At 41.5% G+C, this 20,902-nt stretch overlaps 2 protein-coding genes across 5 annotated transcripts; both read left to right on the top strand.

The window, feature by feature from the left end:
- The first annotated feature begins 343 nt into the window (after window positions 1-343).
- LOC124221601 (hyaluronidase B-like) lies at window positions 344-3,818 on the top strand. 3 transcript variants are annotated; one of them, XM_046631783.2, is made up of 5 exons: window positions 344-527; window positions 755-969; window positions 1,025-1,451; window positions 1,978-2,188; window positions 3,116-3,818. In XM_046631783.2, exons 1-5 carry the CDS (start codon window positions 376-378, stop codon window positions 3,416-3,418), a joined length of 1,308 nt encoding a protein of 435 aa, XP_046487739.2. In that variant the 5' UTR covers window positions 344-375; the 3' UTR covers window positions 3,419-3,818. The 3 variants fall into 3 exon arrangements, with proteins under 3 accessions (XP_046487739.2, XP_068993284.1, XP_068993283.1); XM_069137183.1 differs by having other exon boundaries at window positions 427-527; window positions 765-969; XM_069137182.1 differs by lacking the exon at window positions 344-527 and adding an exon at window positions 581-684 and having other exon boundaries at window positions 765-969.
- A 1,006-nt stretch (window positions 3,819-4,824) lies between these two features.
- On the top strand, window positions 4,825-20,411 carry LOC124222521 (uncharacterized). 2 transcript variants are annotated; one of them, XM_046633597.2, is made up of 4 exons: window positions 4,825-5,289; window positions 17,061-17,146; window positions 17,931-18,155; window positions 18,742-20,411. In XM_046633597.2, the coding sequence occupies exons 2-4, from the start codon at window positions 17,066-17,068 to the stop codon at window positions 19,318-19,320; spliced, it is 885 nt and encodes a 294-aa protein (XP_046489553.1). In that variant the 5' UTR covers window positions 4,825-5,289; window positions 17,061-17,065; the 3' UTR covers window positions 19,321-20,411. The 2 variants fall into 2 exon arrangements, with proteins under 2 accessions (XP_046489553.1, XP_068993582.1); XM_069137481.1 differs by lacking the exon at window positions 4,825-5,289 and having other exon boundaries at window positions 17,055-17,165.
- Window positions 20,412-20,902: the final 491 nt, after the last annotated feature.

Genomic DNA, 20,902 nt, shown 5'->3' with positions numbered 1-20,902 from the left:
ATTTGTATTTACTTTCTCAACTACAAGCGGGATTTCCTATCGTAGGCGAATAACGATGCTTTGACAGCACTGGGTAAATTTAAGTTTGCTCGTGCGAAGGTAAACGCGATATATGTCATTTAAGCCGATGGCCGATCCGAATGACCGATAGGTATACGTATTCACAATAGCTGGGAACCAATTGAATTGTTCAATGAAAGGTTGTAGAGCACAGAGAAAAAAGGTAAAATAAAAATACAAGGTACGGTCATGTCGAGTAAATAAAAAATGCAATGCTGATAACATCGGATGCCGAGTGGAAATGGTGGGGAATGTGATGCGGAATATAAAGTGGCCTTAGATCAAGGGGAATTCAGTCGAACGCAACCATTTGACATGCCGTTGTACAAAAATCCTCAGCCAGGCAGAAAAGTAGAGTACATAAAAAAAGGCTCTGGCAAATGTTCGGTTGGAATGGACTATAAAACTATCAATCAGTGCGCATTGGTCGCCGTTTTCATCGCCGTATCAAATGCCACATTTCTTGGGTATAACACAAACTTTTTTACTTCCATTTAATTCACACCGCTTATGACGCCGGCGCAATTATCATAATCATCATCGTCATCATTGTTATCATAAAACCTTCATCCGCTGCAAGAACTCGAGGTGAATCAGTTGATCAATTGAGTTGGAAACAATAAGGTGCACATGTCTTCTTCACTGTTCATTTTCGTCGGTCCAGGCTCAGAGACAAAACGATAATCTGATTCAGTTTGATGCAGGTGCCTGGTGTCTCGGGTGCTTCGGAAAGCGACTTTTACATCTACTGGAACGTTCCGACGTTCATGTGTCACCGGCATGGGATGTTCTTCGAAGAAGTACCCGACTTCGGAATACGGCAGAACAAGAAGGATCATTTTCGCGGTGAGCAGATTGCGATACTTTACGACCCGGGTGCTTTTCCAGCGTTGCTGAAGGACGAGGACGGTAAGCTTTTCCCGAATTTCAGACACGACGGTTATTAAAACTGCGATTATTGCAGGGCGCACTGTGAGGAGGAATGGCGGCGTTCCTCAGGAAGGAAACGTGACTTTCCACTTGGAACTTTTTCGGAAGCACGTGGACCAGCAGATCGAGGACGTCGGTTTCTCGGGTCTCGCTGTGATCGACTTTGAAAGCTGGAGGCCCATATTCAGACAGAACTGGGCCTCGCTTGCTCCATATCGCGACTTGTCAACGGAAATTGAAAGAGCCAGGCATCCGTTCTGGGATAAGAATCGAGTCGTCAGCGAGGCGACGAGGCGATTCGAAAAATCAGGCCGACTCTTCATGGAGGACACCTTGCGTCTCGCCCGTACTCTGAGGCCGAAGGCTTCATGGAGCTACTACGCTTATCCTTACTGCTTCAATTTGACGCCAAACGTTCCAACCGTCGGCTGCGACCCGAAAGTTTATCAGGAGAACAACAGGTGTGTCTTTGCAACAAAAAAAAAAGAAACGATCTCAAAGAACTTACACGTTTACTAACAGAAAAAATGGTGAAATCCATTCTCCCTCCGGGTCATCAGTAAATACACGTTATGTAACGGTACTGAGTACTTGTGCTACAGGAGAATACCTGCGGTTTGTAGTTGACTTCAGTAACGCTTGAGATTTCGTTCACATAAGAAGACAGTGATTATATATTTAAGTTGCACCAAACAGTAGTATCGTATACGTATGTGGTTGCAAACACTTAGACATAGTAATGACGCCATTCGCAATAATTGTTAGTAATTGGCGCAATTGGCGTTGCATAATGACTACACGGAATAGTTTTCCCCCTGTGAATTTTCATTCGAGTTGGATACACTCTGCAACTGGGAACTGGAATCGAGTGTAGAAATCGAAGCAGAAGTGAAACACAATATCCGAGTGTCCGTATTTAAGTGCTCTGCTTTTGAGCGAATGGGCTGTTTTCCACTTGACATGTATCGTTTTTGATCTAATTTTCAGACTTTCTTGGATGTTCAACTTGCAGAACGTTCTCCTACCATCCGTTTATCTTCAAGCAAGTTTGCGTCACAAAGAGAGAATGGAACTTATCACTGGCAGAGTAACGGAGGCGATAAGGATTTCAAACAGGTCTAAGCAGAATGCAAAAAAACCGGTGATTGCTTACTTTTGGTACAAGTACCAGGATAGTAGGAATGAGTTCTTGACAAACGTAAGTCATTATTTGATTTGATAATTGATCACGTAAATTTTCATAAAAAAATGTTGGCTGCAGATCAGTCAATCAAACGATGAAGACAATTGTCCAGCTCTTTGCGTACTTGCATATTTGATGATGACTAGTTACGATTAAAGCTCAATAATTCACAAGTAATAGAAATTCATGTCCCTTGTACAGTTTTTTGGGAGTTGAGCGACCATTTATGTAATAAATGGGAATGAAGCAAAATTGTTAATTTTATCGGCCGTCGAAAATTCTGAAACATCATTCATGACTTTTTGATATAGCCAGACTTCATTTCAGTACCAAGTTTGCAACTGAAACTATTCACGTGCAAGCTTAAATGCTGTCAGTCGTATTTTCATATGATAGAATGCAAAATTAAGAATGTCAATTCAGTGGCATAGAAGTAAGGCCACGTGTCTAATTTTCCGCATGTTGCCGACGTTTATGGACCACAATACTCCTTAGATAAATTGTTCCTATCTGACGTATATGTATGCTTCTTACGACGCTCGCAGTGATTCATGCTGCAGCCGCCTTTGATAACGAGACAGTACTAGATATCAGCGGTTTCATGAATGAGTCTTTTACAACCGTCAACGAGCCTTGACGTAACGTAAATCAGAGTTGCCTCGACCCAGAGATAGGGATCGCTAACAATCAAATTAAAGTTTGCAAATATCAAACGAACTAGACTGACTGCATAACAATGTTTCCACAGTACATGTCCATTTCTTGTTGATGTATCGTTGAATCGAAGAGGTACTCATTCGTTTAAATGAAGTCGCCTGTGCACTGTCGTCGAGAATGATTAGCAACAAATTACCGAAATCGTTCAAACCTATTAATCGTAAGATAATTTGAAGATTTTCAATTATCGGTAGACTATACATGATCGAAATTCATCTTTTACAGGATGACGTGCACGACGGTTTTAAAACAATCAAAAGTTTGGGAGGAGACGGAATAGTGATATGGGGAAGTTCCGGCGACCTGGACACAAGACTGAAGTGTCAGGCGTTCAAGGATTATCTGAACGAGACGCTCGGTCCAATCGCAAGGAAATTCAACGTGGGAAGGTCTCTATTGGACTCTGGGAAACTTGAAGAAAAAGAAAATGAAGGTCCCGATTATACCTCGACTGTGTCAACGGCAGCGAGTATGAACACCGAAGAAGAGGAGAGTGCGAGGTACAATTTTATAGCGCAAAAGGTTTGACGCTAATGAGGCTTATGCGAAATTACAAATATTATGTAATTATTACAACTGATCCTAGACCAGTTACCGTGTAAAGCCAGAGCGGCACTGCACTACAGAGAGCGCGAACAATAAAGCCAATCGCAACGAACAGTTCCAACTGATTCGTAAATTAGGCTCTTCCGTCTGTACACCTGCCAATGGCTGAATCGACGCGTTTTGCTTTACTCATACGGTTGTTTTACTTAGTTTTCATAGATGTGTCTTCGCATAAATGTATTATATAATGTAGTATTTACAAGTGTAAGGGTAACGATCAAATTATTCTGAATAATAAAAAACCAAAGAAAATAGTAAAGTAACTCGATGTATAGGTATATTGTAAAAATAAAACTCGAATAAATTATGGCTTACCACCCAAGTGGAGAAATTGCAAGTTATACCTGTCACATCACATACGTTGGGTGAAATCTCGCAAGAATTTATATACATATATTATGGACATACCGAGAATCGATGCCGATCCGCTGTTGCAGAAAACGAACGAGGGATTAATAAATCAGTGACCGAAGGTGCGCTCGTGTGAGTATGCGATATAGTGTGGGTACAATTCGTCACTTTGCGTTTGATTAATTTGAAATCAATCCAGCTGAACTGGAGAACTCGTATATTATACATCTGCACAGACGCGGACGTGCCTGTGAGGCGAAAGACGTGTGCGCTGCAGGTATCAACCTATAGGCCGTACACGCCGTCGCATAAAAAGGTAAAAGAATTGCTATTAATCATGCGGTCGTGTAAAATAAAAGTGAGAATCCTATGACAGGGCGCGGAAGCCGTGGGTATATATACACCGTCCGAGACAAACTCTTCAAACCGCGTTCGCAACGAACGCTCTGTAATCAATTTATTATTCCCTACAATGGAACTCGTACATCCGAACCGCTGAGCCGAACACCTCGGTTCTAACACGCCCTGCATAAACGTGCATCTGTGCACAGGCCCTCTACGTTTTGAGCCCGCACGTGTCAGGCCCGAAACACGCATGCGCGATATCGCCGCGCGAGCGCGACGGGTGGCCGTGAGAATCGGCAGCGCTTTTCAACTCCGTTTCTCTGAACTCCGGGGTCCGCGACGCGTCGGCGCTCCGCGATTTCGTTTTGTTTTTCCATTTGTTGATTTCTGTTTTTGCAGGTGTGTTTGTCGAAAACGCACGCATGCGATCGTCACCCTCTCCGCAGTGCATTGCACGGTTCGATCCTCGTTGAATTGGCCAGTAGACTCGCGTGTGCGATAGCGACAATGCGGCGCTCGGTCGAACCTCGTGTAAAATGCACTTTAGCGTCAGAGGACAAGACAAGTTTTACTGGTTCGAGGTGTAAGGCCCCGGGCGATGTGGCTTTTTACAGTCTCCTCCTATATGTACAGTCTCCTCGGAACAGTCTCTTGCGACGGTCGTAGGTAGTCGAGATCGGGCCCCGGGTCCAGGAGAGGAAAGAACAGCACGCCGCCACCGCCACGGGGCCGTCGAGATCTGCAGCTTGACCAGGCTCAGTCGGCTCCTGGCAGCCTCCGCGCGACGCACCAGGGACCTCGTTAAGAGTCAGGATTCCGATCGCGACGAGGACGGTCACCGATCCGATCGCGTACGCGACCAATTGCGCCGAATTGTTCTACACGCAGGATCGACACGCGAGTCGGGTATTAACAGCCGCGTCTTTGAATTGTACGTATACTTGTAACCGCAGAAGTACGTAATAGGTATATTAATCGAATTGATAAGCGGGAGCAGCACGCGAGTGTAAATCGGTTCGCGAATCGCGATATTCCAATTTCCTATCGTCTAGCTAACTGAAGCGGAGGTGGTACATAAGATACAACCTTCTTTTCCGGTGAGTCTCTATATTTTGTTTTTCATCATCCTCATTTACTCTCGACCCCGTTCTCGCTTATCGGCAATAAATCGAGGCATCAGTTCATCATACGTCGTGCTAATCCTCGATTCGCGACTTACGTCATCGTTGATATTTGTCCATTTTGAGCTAGCTAGGAGCCTTGTCAGACTGGTTGGCTTTAGGCGCAAAAGAATTGCGGCCTTACCGAGCTGCAGATATACACACACGCCGTGTTTCCCCCACCATATGTACATGTTTTACCTCGCTAATATTCCGTGCCGATTTCCCAGCAAGTTCCTATACCGGCTTGCTTCTTACTTAGGGCAACGACCGACGAGCGGTCGAACAAAACCCGCACAAATGTTTAACAACGATCGGCCGAAGATCGTTTGCAAATTTTTTCATGCATTACTCGTTTGATTTTCATGATTTAAGATTGTTTTCCTGTCTTCCCTCGATCGCCTTTCGTAAAATTTATCCAACCGATTGTTGAAAATCGACTGATACACCGAGACACGATGACTGTATGAATCGTCTACCGCGACGAATTAGAAATTTAGATTTTTGTATCCACGGTAGACGCTGGGTACACATGCGTACAGGTATAACACCAATAATTACTGACGTATACATACGACCAACACGTTTCTTCTCAGCGGATGTGCGAAAATGCTCCACACATTTACACTTGAGCGAAAATAATAAAAATTTCACGATGCGATAGTTTGAGCTCAACACTAGATCTCTAGAAAAAATGAAACTGACGGCGCGGCGTAGCAATTATTATAGTAGAATACGACGACGATTATGGATACTCGCATACTAATATGTTATTGATGCTTAAGTGAAGATAATTATCGGCTAGGGAAAGAGCAAGGATTTCGAAACAGTCGAGTCATGATAATATTAATTGCATTTGAAACGAATAAAAGTGAAAGATATCTTGCGATCGGTACAATAAACCACAGCGTGCTGCATGGATTGTTGCCCACGCAATGAGGATCCAGCGGAAGAGCGGTCATTGGGCCTTGGTATACGTATAGCTAGAAAGATTACCAATGCATCGCATTTTCCAAACATAAATATGGTAATGACGTACGGTGCTCTGTGGTCCACCGGAGCGCGTGGGTGCCAGTTAATAAGATCGTACGCGATAGCGATACATGAAGAAAAGGCGGTCACGCGAGGGAGAAAGAAAGAGGGAAAAATGCCGGTGCCCGGAGGAGCTTTACGAATAAGAAGGGAGAGAAAGAGGCGGGTGGATAGGACGTCGAGAGACAAAAGAGAAAAAAGAGTAAAGGAAGAAGAAAAAAAAAGGCGACAACAGCAGGGAGGATGCCCCGAAAACACGGTCGACGTGTGGCGCCATCTCAACTCTTCTTATTCCTTTTCTGTTTCACCCATACTGATTCTTCCCGCGTACGAGGCCCCGGTGGGGGGGGAGATTCTTCGCCGGCCCAAACTCAGCCCCACGGGCCCTGAGGGGGGCCCAGGGCCCGACGTTCGACGCTCGACGCCCGCGCACCACGCGCGTATACCTCCCAATACAGAAAGCAATTCGTGTGGAGGAGCCAGTGCTCTACCTCTGTGTCTTCATGCACGGACCAACACCGGGAATACCCTCTTTATAGTTGGGTAGCGCGGAACAGATCGTTAAAATGTAATGACATTGTTGTTTTTAATGCCCACCTCTTAAAAATGGGCGGGTATATCCGAGGGGACTGCACATCTTTTTCCGAGGCTTGTCTCGCAGGGATACGTAGGTGTATGTATATGTACGTATATGTATACCGTATACCTATGTTATAATAGCATCGCTTAGAAATAAATTAACAACCGCGCATTCGGTGGCGCGAACACCTTTCCGACACCTTGGTGAGAAAGGTCATAACGACATAACCTCTTCCGATGAATTTGCCCCAACGTTTCATGATTCTTTTTTTGTTTCTGAAAAAAGTAAAAAATCAGCACATGTTAAAACACATGTAGGTATTTCTTTTTTCTTAAACTTGTTTATTTTCAGCCGTCAAGTAATCGAATAATCGTAGTTTTTATATCTAATTTAAAAACATATTCGATAAACATAACCTTCACTTTCTTTCTCTCTACGCATCTACGTTTTGTCGATTAAGAATTGTTGTACGGCTACGAAAGGTTAAACCATCACGTCATACAAGAAACATCGAGACATCATCCTTCTGCAATTTCATTGGTTTACGCAGTTCAAACATTTCTTCTCATTGGTTCACAAATTGTAATTTCGACATCATCATCGTTCATTCGACCAGTTGTCCGATTCTCCGTGACTTTCAAGGTTACCATTCGAAAAACAATCGCTTGTACGGCGAACCGTCGCCACGTAGTGATGTGGTCCCTAAATTGAAGCCCAAGAAGCCTTTGCGGCATTCTTAAGAAAAATCGTTTCTTCTCACGGCGAATAGAAACAATATATGCACTGTGTATGCAACGTATTACTCAGCATTTCCTTGCATTTGCATTCTGTAGAAATTTCTCGTCCCGCCGCGACACTCGTTGCATTTTCGTTACGACGCCATTTTGGCGACTCGCTCGTCGATTTCATCACTGAAGGCTGCAACCTGCAGCGACGTTCAGAGGCTAAAGAAGCGAAATTATGCGAAAAAAGACGATCGTGAAATGAAAACAGCCCACCGGTTAAAACACAATATTTCGTACATGATCCAAGGGCTGCGGCTGTCTTTATCTTTTCAAGAATCATCCGGTGGCACACTACGTTGCATGCACATCATGGCTGTGTAATTGCGTTGCGGTACCTGCAAGGCCTACGATTAAGCGAGGTGTAGCCAATATAAATGTGAGGAGGAATTCTAACGTAGGTAGGTATGCCCGAGGAGGATGCGTAGTACTGTAAGGTATTCTTCGAAGAACGCAAACATCAAAGCCGTCGGCAAATACCTAAGAATCTCACGAATGTATTTGTTTTCACGGGTGTATGTCACTCGCCAAGCCTATAGTGGCGACAGCCTTCCTATCTACACTCGTGCGACGCTTACAGCCCCGATACTCGCGGTTACTTGTCGCTAGCCACCATGATGCCCATCGCCACGGTTTCGCGCAAAATTTACTTTGCGCGACTGATTTGCGACTCGCGCGTTTGAAGGTACTTGCGCACATGAACGCCGGGCATAAGCCTACACCAAGAGCGCACCTGGAACGACGGGTTGGTAGCTTGCGGTTGGTGACGTCGAAGGTGATCCGGCCCCGGCGGGGCATGGATCTTTGGTGTGTATTATACACGCGTATACAGCCACAAGCATGCCGCGACATTAATGCCGTTGTGCGTACGAGTACGCGTGATGGGACGCAAGTCTGTGTTGGTACAGCGCTAAGGCATCTACCTATCCCAATATCAGATTACAGACGAACGGACGGACGGTCGGGCAGATGGTGGTGATGCCGTTTGCGCGGGGACTCGTTCGTTTCAGTTTTATTTCCTTTTATTTTATCTTTCCCGTTTTTCTTCTTCTTCCTTTTTTTTTTCTTACTCCTCTCTTCGATACTGTATAATTCTGTGAAATCTCAACCGTCGACTCACGGCAAGAATCGCGAATATGCAGTACGCGACCGCGGCTGGTGATTGGAAGCCTTTAAACGTTTCGAGTGAATTCTGATGATCTCGAAGACCGCTTTTTCTGATCTGCAGCAGCTGCTACGTGGTTACATACTTTGCACCAGCAATTTTCGTTCTGAGTTCTTGATTGGATATTATACCCTGATCGATACTACATATTTGAAAATTAAATGTCATTACAGACATCTATAAATACCAACTGTGCCGTGAGAATATATTTGCATACTAAATTCTAGACTTTTTTCGTTGTTGCGATTTTCGAGATTCCTTGATTACGTGAATGAAAAATATAAGATATCACAAATTAACGATGAAAGCCAAACACACTTACGAGGAATAATAATTTTTTAAGGAAAAAACAAAGTACAGGTTCAGAATCATTGCTTTCGATAAGTGAGTTCAACATTTCCACATAAATTCATATCGAATGTTAGAGAAATTGATGAAAACCTATGGTTCTTTCAGAAAACTACGATATAAAAAATTTGTCTATTTTTACGGAACGGCCCCAGAGATACAAAAAATACAAAACTAAGAGCTGCATGTTCGGCTTTCAATTTCACTTGAAATTGTTGCAAAACATATTTTTCATTCCAGCTTACACGTTGAAAGTAGCAATTTTAATCGTGAAACGAATCCCAAACTCGTAAATCTCAGGATTTTCTGAGTATACATATATAATCATTTTTCGGTAAAATCTTGCTGTCAATATCTGGTAATCGAAATTGAGTGAAAATCTGACGAGCGTGCGACGCACTTACAGGTATCGAGTAATGGAACCACACCGCCTCTGTCTTACGAGAGGAACGTGTAGCAGATAGCTGGAGGACAAACGGTGTTACAACGTGTGTTATGTATTTCGAATGTATATTAAACGAGCCCGCAGATGGTCAAGGGATGCAGCTTGTGGAACGATCTCGTGTAATTACGGACACGATCGGATAGATTAAAAGTAACGTTAACCGTTCGGCTTGTAAACTATTCTGCCGACGCCTTACTAAATCGTTTATTCGGGTACTACGTAATTGCTGCGATATGTGGTGTAACAAACGGATAACCTTATATTATACGTATAACATAGGCATGCGTGCGTGTGTGCCGAGGTAAAATCATGGTGGCATAATCGTTAAGCGTTCACGTACCTGTATAAATACACGTGGTTATATATATAGGTAGGCACATAATAAGATATAGCTGTTTATCAAGATCTCCGTTATTTTTTAATTTCGGCACTTTCTCGTTGCGCTTTTACACGTCTATTTCGTATTCGTGGGTATACATACCTGTTTACACATGCTCACGTTGATGTATTTACTCTGAACTAACAACTATTGCACGAGACTATATGTATATAAGTATGGACACCGAACACATACCTATATTATATGTATACTGCAGTCAAATGCCAGCTAATGAAATTCGGTCTTTCAAGTGTATACCTATTATATCGATGGCTACCTGTATATGTATATTCATACCAGTACTTGCACTTTTGGTGTTGCCATCACGGACAGCTTCATCCCAATCTCAAGCATTCAATTTAAATTGATGTGTTTAAATGTAAATTATGTTTACACACGTCTCCGACGAACTTCAAAGTCGCTTGAATAATTAACTCTATATTGGGTCCTTTGAAGAACAGAACCGCGTCAGCTTACATTAATCGACGATTCATTTTTGCTTGGAAGATTGAAATTGCACGTCAGCCAAGAACAAATCAAATTTCAAATTTGAACTATTTAAATTTGAGCAGCGAAGAGCGAAAAGTATTCGTGATTTAATTTATAGCATTCGTCTCAGTTGTGTCACGCGAGAATTTTGAAATAGAATGAAAACGAAGAGATGATAAACTCCTAACTCTACTGTCCGAGACTTTCGTTAACCCTATAATGTACCTAATAAATTATTATTTTTTATGAGCATGAAACTGCTACGTGGGATCGAATCAATCAGAAATATACATTGACGTTGTAATTTATATGTGAAAAACAGGACAGCAAATGAGTGGTTATGAAAATTAACGGCAATTGTAGAATACTCGAGGGGATATACGGAAGTGAACTTTGGACTATTATACGCGGGAGTTAGCTAGATCGCAAGCTATCATTTAATTAGCTTAAATGATTTACCAAGCCCGTTATGCGCTCGTACGTTGATTTTGAACTACAAATTAGTATCTTCACGGTATTGCTGAACGTGGAAAGTATGGCTCGTAGGGTGGTAAAGGATTGCTATATCAGAAATAGAACTAGGGTTTGGTTTTCCATCTATTTAATTTACGACGATGTAGCCAAAAATCTGAGAACATCGGCATTGCAATGAAAATGTATCTCGCTTTTGATAAAAACCAGTTCAAAGAAAAAGAATCAAGGTGTGCAGGAGTCCTTTACATGTTTTGCGGCAACGCCGTTTAAAACGGCGAGTTCCTCAAGTCTTTTTCATGTACCTAATAGAATTTTCATTTTTATGCGACCTCTCCTCTGGACGAAAAGTAGTTTTAGCTCCGTCTTCTATACCAGGAGGGAAAAAATCGATACACTTCTGACTCAATATGAATCTGAAAGTTCGCTTTAATTGCCTACCTTCCTAAAAACGGCTAATGAAAACGAATTTAACAAGTGTACAATGGGGATATACAGGGGAGAAGTTAATTTGAAAAATTATCCGTCAGAGTTGAAGGAAGCTTTAAATTATATTTCAAGCTTTGCGGAGGAGCGGTTTACGTTATAAGAGACGGTTTCTTTGATTGTGAAGCGATAGGAAGGTTGCGCCGTTGAGTGGCAGCGAGGTGCATATAATATAGGTAAGTCCTTATTGTTACGAGAGAAGGTAAAGGCGTCGGAATGGGCGGAGGGGGCGGATGGGCACTTTGCGGTTTCGGAGCGCGTCGAATTTTGTTAAGAATCAAATTAAACTCACGGCTGAACGTAGCCCTTTTATTCCCTTTGAAAAATAAGCAAAGCGAATCCTGCAGCGAGAGTCTGAACGAAGCGAACCTGGTGCGAAGAGGAGGTGCCGGGCTCAACGGAGCAACAAAGAGCTATTGAGCCGGGGTGCGATTTTCGACCGGAGATTGCAGCTGTCAGGGGCGGGCTTCGCTGGCGTCAATTTCAAGACCCTGCCTCCTCTCTTCGGCATAGATTGGCTCAATATTTTTTAATCACTTTTTTTCCAATCGCGCCCATAAAAAAAAAATTGCATACAGCTTCAGGAAAATATTATATCCCCTCGCGTGATGCACCTGATATGGCTCCGATCTGAAAACCGGACAAGTACGAGTAGAACTCGCGCTCTGAGGGTTCCGTATAAACTCGATTCTTTTTTTTTTTTTTTTTAATGTGATATAACTACAAATTAACTATTTTCTGACGTTTTTTTTTTACTTGTGCTATAAGACCTTACTTCACTCCAAATCTCGTGATTCTAGGTCAACGGGAATAGGTTTTGATTTGTGAGGTTGCGAGTATCAAAATATACGACATAAATTGCCGCATCTTCTGATTGTCTTGCCTTAAAAGCTTGAATTTTTTGCACCTCCAAGGGAGCATAGACCTTAGTATTTGATATTAATTTCAACTTGATACCTCTACCCGATACTGTGAAAACGGCTCTTGACAGACGGACAGACGGACAACGAAGTCATCCTGTAAGGGTTCCGTTTTTCCTTTTTGATGTACGGAATCCTGCAAACGGCTAATATGAGACTCGAATATGGGAAAGGTGGATGGAATCTTTGAATAACGATAAAATAAGAGCTTTTTACGTGTTCTTTTATGCCAAATATTTAGTTATTATATTGCAACTTGTATTTTAGGATCTTGTTCATGTTGGAAATATAATAAGTCATTGAAAGAGAGGCTAACTACAAGGATAGACTTGAGATAGAATTAAGATTAAGACTTAAGATTCTGAGTTGACCCTCTAGATAGTTATTATTCTATGGTCTTCTTCGTTTGTCAAATACAACACTACCTTCTTGTAACAGATGCCATCAGTGAAGCTAAACAGACGCTATGCTAATTGTACGAAGTTCTGTTTCTTGTTATATCCTAATAAATACATTACAAAGGTTAAAGTGTGCTATGAAAGAAATCATGTCCCATAATCAACTTTGCAACAGTTCAAAGCTCGTCCAAGTTTCTTCAAGTGACTTCATTTTGCTCTTATAAATCAGGGATTATGCACGTTGTAGAATAAAAAATTTCTGCTTAGAAAACTCGCAAGTTTTCGGTTAATAATCGCCAGGTAGCAGTGAACCTCAGATTGGAGCAGAAAGGATATTGCAGTTCTGTTCTCGTTGACGAAACGCCAGTATTCTAAACCTGTAGTAATCTAAACCCATATTCGCCGATACTGCTTGCTGTAGATACACGTTTATTCTGCTCCGCGCCATCCGCTACGGCAATGAAACTCATGTCAGCCTGAAAAGTTTATCGAACCAAACATTAAGTCGTGCAGAATATCGTCTTGATAGTGTACTGAAGAAAATTATATCCATGTGAAAAGGAAAGGTCACTCTACTTCCGCTACAGAAACTTCTCTTCACGGAACATCACGATCGGTATTACTCTCTGTCTACATAGTACAAATGTTGAAGAAATTTCGTACGTTCGTCGAGTTCTATACAGCTTCGAAGAATGCGTCTTTTGAGAGCTGAAGTATGCAGAACGAATTTCTCAATTACGAAAATTCATCTCAGTGATGAGGTACAAAAGTTTGAGAGACAATTCTGTCATATGTAGTTTTACGTTTTGTATCGCGAACTGAAACCAATTATCGTAAGGGATTGAATGAAACGATGCTTAGACGTTGAACATCTGCGGTTTACGATTGACTTGTAATTCTCTACCAGAATACTATATTATAGAGATTCTGGAAACGCGTGATCATCGTGCAATGATTTTACCCAGAAAAACTTCTTTATCCTTTAGCTGGCACCTTGGGGTTGTTCGCGACCTAAGGGTTCTTAATCAAGACATTCGTAACGTGAATGTTTCTGCCGTTTAGAAAAATTTTAACCACCTTAGAATTAAAAATTATTGTGCGACCTTTTTTTATCTTGTAAAAGATACTTAAGTGAGTATCCGAAAATAAATTCAAGTCAAAATATTAAATTGCCTTGGTGCATGGCCTCAACGTGCCAGTAATGTAATGCTAGATGAAGGGGCCAGCTAAAAGTTAATGTATCAAGAAATTTGATGCGATAACTTGGATTTTTTGGCATTTGAATAAAAATGTAGCGAAATTGTATTGAATTAGAATACGATTACGTTCGTTCTTTTTCTCATTAACGCAGGACTTTATGCAAAAAACATTTTCGATCGGAAATCGCGGATTTTTTACCTAGAATACTGTTCAATCATATGAGACGATTCACTCTACCAAAATTCTTTGTTTTCTAATGCTGCAAGGGTTCCTTCAATTGAGAATGAAATTCCTCGACGTTATTTCAAAACCTATCGCATAGCCTGTTCCTAAACGACCTCTGCTGAAGAAACGATGACTGGCAGGCATTACATGAGGTAGAGTACGTTGCTAGATATAACTTGTGAAGGACGAAATTCCGCTCTTCATTTCCGACGTAATAATGCTCAACTCCTGAATGTTCCCAAAAAATTCGAAAAAACCCTAAAGTGAAGAACGCTTCACTGTGTCGGTATACTTATAATTCTATCCTTTATTATCCGGCCATCGAGATGGAGCCCCGGTTTAAATTCTCGGCCCGTTTAGTTCGGGGCTGCAGCTGCATGGTTGTGCAGTGCACCTCGGTAAAAAAGCCTTACGAACGGGGACGGCAGTACCTTTACTGTGAGGTGTTGACCAACAATAGCAGGCTGTCCTTTGGCCCTCGTAAATCAGCCTTGGGCCCCTCGATACCTGGGGACCGTCCGTGTCACGTTGTCCACTGCCATTCAAATCTTCGTTCGGCGCGAAGCCTCTGTTGAGATGAGGACCGGATACCTTATACACCCGTTCCATTGCAGCTCGGTGCATTGGTACATTATAAAGGTTTCGCTGAATCCCGCGGACAAGAATTACTGGTTCCCCGTACGCCGGAGTCGTCCATGTAATACCTACCGCATGTGCATAATGCATGCGAGTTTGCAACCGCGGCTTCATGAGCTGGCATATACATATATACCTATATATATGTGGGTGTATGAACTGCGAGAATACGTGTGTACCGATGCATGCCTACATATATTGTATACATGCAATTTAGCGCTATTGAAAGACACCGTAAGCTCCGCAGGTAGGCTACAGGGGCCACCATCCTGCACTGCGCTGCGGCACCTTCGTGTAGAATCGTTCTTGGCGGAGGCTGCTGCAAGTTCCCAGAACTTGAAATAAGAAACGGTTGAAAATCACCGACGCTGAACGTCGAGGCAAAAGGCACAAAAAGCAATACAGCGCCACACGCAAAATAGAAAAAACGTGAGCAAACAAACAACAGGGAAACACAACAAGTTAGAGCGAAACCAAAAGGTTCGGAATGCACCGTATTTCAAAGAAAAATTGGTGCTATCAAAGAACGAAAGTCACCTTTGTCAACAGACAGCATCTGATACAGCCGATCTGTGCTCGTTAGTGTCAGCTTGTCTGGTCCCCACGTTTATGGTGTGTGGTGTGCGTGCATACACGTATTAGCCAGGTGAGATTCCACGGCGTTTAATTAGCCCCGTTTTGTCGGCAACTCGTTTCTTATTTCACTATATGTCTGCTACAATGTCACGAATATAATGAGCATTTTTGCACCTCAAAACGACCGTAAAGCCAGCTAAACCGTGTGTGATTTTCCACATTTTTGCACTCAAGGTACCTGCAGGTGTTGAGGAAGACGATATTTATTTGATGTTTTTCGAATTCGTTAAGCCGTAAATCGTACTTTGAATCAGAAATTTGGAAAAATCAGATCTTTCCATGTAAGCATATCACCGTGTCTTTTCATACATCAATTTTTTTCCATCAATGCTCGTAAAACTGGCTGTCTCGGGGATGCTCGGCTGCGAAATCCGAATATGCTTGAAAATTAGTGCCGAGAGCCATTGTGAGATCACATCAGAAGTTTTCACAACTGGTTATAAAATACTTAAGGCATTGGTTTTAAACACAGTGTGAAGAAAAATCATGTGTTTTACTGCAATTTAATCGGAAACATTTACAAGAAATTACTGAAGTTAGCAGTGCGACAAATTTTATCTCTTGTTTTTGGTTTTACATGATTTTTCCAGATCTACACGAGACCCGCATAAAATGATAACAGGAAACGGTCTGGAAATACTGAATTCCCAACTCAAAGAACGCAGAAATGAAAAGTTGTAAAATTTAATCGTTGCTTTGACTCGAACAATTTGAACGAAGTCAAATATTGAGTCTATTGCTTGAATACCCTGTTTCTCATGAAAATTCCTATACACAGTCTTGTCTATATCTTCATGTGGTCACTTTATGTCAAGTAAATCGTTGAATGTACTAGAATCGTATTCCTTTTTCCTTTCGCCTATAGACAAGTTAAATTTCCATCAATAGTGACAGTTTCGAATTCCCGGGATGTGATATTTAGAACACGATTCGATATTTTTGCTACAGCAATTTGGTGCTGAAGGCGATGAACAAGCTTCCGCGTCGAATATGGGTGTGAAGAAGAATTTTTTATGTTCATCTTACGCGTTTTACAGTCTGGGCAGGTTTAATGCAGAGCGATTGTTGGATGGTCATAATAGTCGGGTAGGGCAGTGCGGTTGTGTTCCTACCAGCAAGTGACGCAACTCGAAGCGGTCGTCGAACCTTGGTCGACCTGGAACCTCACCTGCAGCACGAGGCCCTCGTATCTGCAGCAGCCATTAACTTTCATTCATGCGAAAAAATCAACGGAATTTAAATGACCGTGTTTCATTGCGTCCGTCTAGCCAGAACTCCCGTCGCCACATGATAGTAGAGCCTATCGAAGGGCCGCCATAGGTCGACTTCCAAAAGCATTGTTCTGAGCTTTTCAAATAGACCTTCATCTTTTCATTATGATGATTGAATTTTTTGTCCATTTTGTTTTTTAACACCATGCAGATTTACTCTAATTTTTGTTTATCTATCCAGAGAGCTTTCAGATCTTGGAAGTTTGACAGTCGTACTTAAATGCAAAACTTTTCAACTGTTTCAGCAAACATGGGCTTGACAACAATATCGACTTTTCTCGCAATCTTGACGGTGCAATTCTCGCTTCTACGAGCCCATCGAGAGCATAAGGTACGCTGATATTATCCAGGTAGGTGATGCCTATCTCAACCTTTCACCTTTCGATGTATTCCCATTCGATATAAGCGGTAGATACCTTTGCGCGTGTGCGTTTATAGGCTTACACGTCCGCAGCCTCTTCCTGCCCATAGAAGGGTCTCAGACATGAATCGAGGCCCAAGAGGCAGCCCCCGTCCTTAAAAGACTCGCAACCCTCTATGGGCATCAAGGCCCGATTGTACACGATGCGATGTATCTTGGGAAGTGCACGAAGCTACGTCTCGGCGGTACTAAAGAACGCTTCACTTTGGTTTGCTTTACCTTTCTTGCAAGAAACAAGTCGGAAGACAGAAAAGCTGAGAACTTGTTCGGCTAAGGATTTTTCGGCTTATAGTAGCCAAAAACAGTCGTCGGATGTTTTTCAGTTAAACAGCAAGCACGAGAGATTATTTATCGAAGGTGATGATTCTGGGGCGTTCGGCTTCCCGGGTCCAGAGTTGCTGCAGGGCGTCATATCCTGCTTGTTTAGAAGACAAGGTTTATTGGTGAGGACAAGGTTAAGCGAGCAAACGCGTTAAAAAGTCACAAAGAAACACAAGGCGAGTTGGGCTAACTTGCACGGTAACCCGTACACCTCCCAGTCGTAAATGTCTGCCGTCGTGGCGTTTATTGATGCGAGGAAGAATTTGTGGGGGCTTTCCCCGCTCTGCGTCCAACCATTCCATATGCAAATTTTCATCCTGCCTTTTACTGCGCCGATATTTAACCTGCGGTACTGGGGCGTTGTTGTTTTCAGGTGCACAACATCGTACTCTATCCCGACAAGCACAGCTGGTGCAAGACAACCCCCATCAAGCAGGTCGTTACCTCGCCGCAATGTTCCTCCCAGGAATTGGATAATAACGTGTGCGTGGGTGCGTGCTTCTCTTATATGGTACCGCACAGCGAACCTTCAGCACCTGGTGACCTCATAAGACCTTACTGCGATTCATGCCAACCGTTGGACAGCATCTGGCACACGGTAAGAAAACACTTTCTCGATGTATACATACCTATATGCACTTCGGTATTTTGTTGTAGTTTTGTTTGGTTGATTTTCCAATCGTGGTACACTTCATCTTAGTCATACTCAACGGGCATTCACTGCAACCAGAACGTGACGTGACTGCGCGTTATTAGTACAAACATTTTGTCAATCAAACTATCGTCGGTTGCATAATTAATTTCATTATCGATTGTGGTAGCTGAAAATAATAGTTAGAATAGTTCACAGACATTCATATCTTCTTGCTCGCATTATTGGAATTTGTCTCAAGATGAAATCTCATTATTACTTCTTTGGTCTACGGTAGATTTCAATGGAATAAATGTTTAGTCAGCAAAAAACGTAATCGTTATTATTACTTTCGAGCAGTTGTCACCGATTGTAAACGAAATGTTTACTATTTTGATTAGAAAAATAGTAACCTACACAATTGATTAAAAATGCTCTGACGTTTACGATACCATGGACTTGGTAAAAAGTCGGTACCAAGGCGTGTTGTTCCAGGATTTATGTCTGTATATGCGTGCGTGTATTTATATGTTTTGTTTTCAACAACCTTTAGGTGACATTGGATTGCAAAGATGAGGAGAGCAAGCCGATCACAATGCAAAAGCAGGTGCAGATAATCACAAATTGCTCCTGTAGTTCTTGTACCGAAACATCGAAGATTAAGTTGGACTACGCACCGTTGCTGCAGGAGCCATTGCCTGAGGAAAATTTGGACAAGAATTTGAACATCGTCGACGACACTCCGGACATATTGCTGACACCAACAATCGACGCTTCCGGAAATAATTCCAGGGATGTGGTACTGGACCCCGAAAAGGTTCTGCAATTACTGGGACAGTTGAAGGAACCGGAAGGTGTAGAGAAGGTGAGTCCGGTGATGAGAGAAATTAATCAAGACAATTTCGAAAACGTTGAGGAACTGCTCGTCAAGCTTGAGAAGCGAGAACCGGAACACAAGCCGCATCACGTCGGATCGATGCATCGAGGACCCCATCATTCCCTTGTTTTGGACCCCGACGTCAAGGAGAAGATTGACGTTGAACCGCATCACCTTCATCCAGCTGTTGCGGGTCAGGAGATCAGCTACCACGACAATATACTCGGCGAAAAGGATAAAAAGAAGGATTTCTGAAAATTAGGGCTTGCTAAACGCCATTTTATAAAGTCATTTTGTACGAATTGTACGCACTTTGACGCTGGTCGCCAAAAAGGCAACGGAATAAACTGCCTTTTCTTTTAGGAAAAGAAAGAAACCTTTTCACGTAATGAATTATTATTACTATTATTACAATTATTAATATTATAATAATGTTCTTATATTAATTGAGCTGTGGTGAACCCGATGAAGACTACTGAAAATATTTCTCTAAGTGCAACTAGGTGGAAGGCAAGGATTGAATAGATCTTAAGTAGAACGCTGGGTATTTTTCGACATCTTATTGTACTTGTTATATGTACGTAAATATGTAAGCCTAGGTGCCACGGTTTTTTCATTTCACCTAATTTTGATATTTACGAATCAAGTATTGTCACATACTGAACTATAAGTGTGATACGAATACAGTTTGTATATTCGATTTAGATGAACGGCGATCGTTGAAACTATTAAAAAACTTGCTGAATTTCAATCTTTACATAACAGAAAAAAGAATTTGGTTCCTAAGCTTTAGTTGTTGCACTAATATTTGGGGTGTTAATGATTTTAGTTACCAATTATGTCTTATGTAACGCTGGTTTCTACCAAGTAGTCGCTCGTTTGAATCGAATAGTAATCTGTACACGTACATCGACTAGCGAAAAAATAAAACACATGTATTATATAAATTATATTGAGAATTTCAACATTCCCGAAGAATTTATTTATTTTTACAATGCGGCAAAAGGCAATTTGTTTGAGTCAATGCGATTTTTATTATTATTATTTTTTTATTCTTTGCGTAATTATTATTCTTATTATCTATAATAATATTCGTTGTTGAGGAAAATTTTAATATATAATGAATAATAATTATTATTATTTTAATTATTTAACAATAAATTTAAGCATTTGTTTATTATTATTTTGTATAATTTATATAAAATACTGTCCAGTAGCTATATGATATGTATCATGTATTACATATATGTATGTATAACCGAGTCTTATTTTATTACTTGACTTAAAATATAGCGCCTATGTAAGTCGAACTTTGTTTCGTTTCGTAATGCGCAGTCCAATGATAACTTCTTGCTATATTTACTGTAGATCAGTACCTTCCGTTTTCTACTAGGAAATTTATTCTCATTGAATATAAATACAGTGAAAGCACATGTCGTGAAAACTACTAACAAGATAAACAGCTTACTTGGACTTGGAAAATTTGGTGACTAATTTCTGGAAAATACTGCATGACGTGATGAGCAACATAAATGTACAACTTTACGGTATCTTTTGCAAATAATCAGAAATAGAATCTTAATCTTTTCAACCGTAGAAAAATTTTGGGAATTTTTTTACTGTACAATCGAAATCACTCCTTCAAGAGCAAAAGTTTTTAGATCCGGACAAGTATGGAGCAACACTGAATACACAAGACTCGTAATATTTTTAGCATTTTATTTTCGACATGAAATTTTGTAATATTGTCTGACTTTCGGTCAATCAAATAATCAACTTTCATGAAGTGTGAATTTTTTAAATACACAAAGTAAACTCTGCACCGTAACTTAGAGAA

Source organism: Neodiprion pinetum, chromosome 6 (assembly GCF_021155775.2).
Source record: "Neodiprion pinetum isolate iyNeoPine1 chromosome 6, iyNeoPine1.2, whole genome shotgun sequence".
In the NCBI taxonomy this organism is placed as follows: domain Eukaryota; kingdom Metazoa; phylum Arthropoda; class Insecta; order Hymenoptera; family Diprionidae; genus Neodiprion; species Neodiprion pinetum.
The sequence above is the reverse complement of the archived record's forward strand: the minus strand, read 5'-3'. Positions and strand labels throughout refer to the sequence as shown.

Bases quoted from the DNA above. Each gene is read 5' to 3' on its own strand.
- LOC124221601 (XM_046631783.2), top strand. From the start codon at position 376: ATGCCGTTGTACAAAAATCCTCAGCCAGGCAGAAAAGTAGAGTACATA. The intron at 970-1,024 runs GTAAGCTTTTCC...CGATTATTGCAG, and splicing joins GTTGCTGAAGGACGAGGACG to GGCGCACTGTGAGGAGGAAT. The intron at 1,452-1,977 runs GTGTGTCTTTGC...TCTAATTTTCAG, and splicing joins GTTTATCAGGAGAACAACAG to ACTTTCTTGGATGTTCAACT.
- LOC124222521 (XM_046633597.2), top strand. From the start codon at position 17,066: ATGGGCTTGACAACAATATCGACTTTTCTCGCAATCTTGACGGTGCAA. The intron at 17,147-17,930 runs GTACGCTGATAT...TGTTGTTTTCAG, and splicing joins GAGCCCATCGAGAGCATAAG to GTGCACAACATCGTACTCTA. The intron at 18,156-18,741 runs GTAAGAAAACAC...AACAACCTTTAG, and splicing joins TGGACAGCATCTGGCACACG to GTGACATTGGATTGCAAAGA.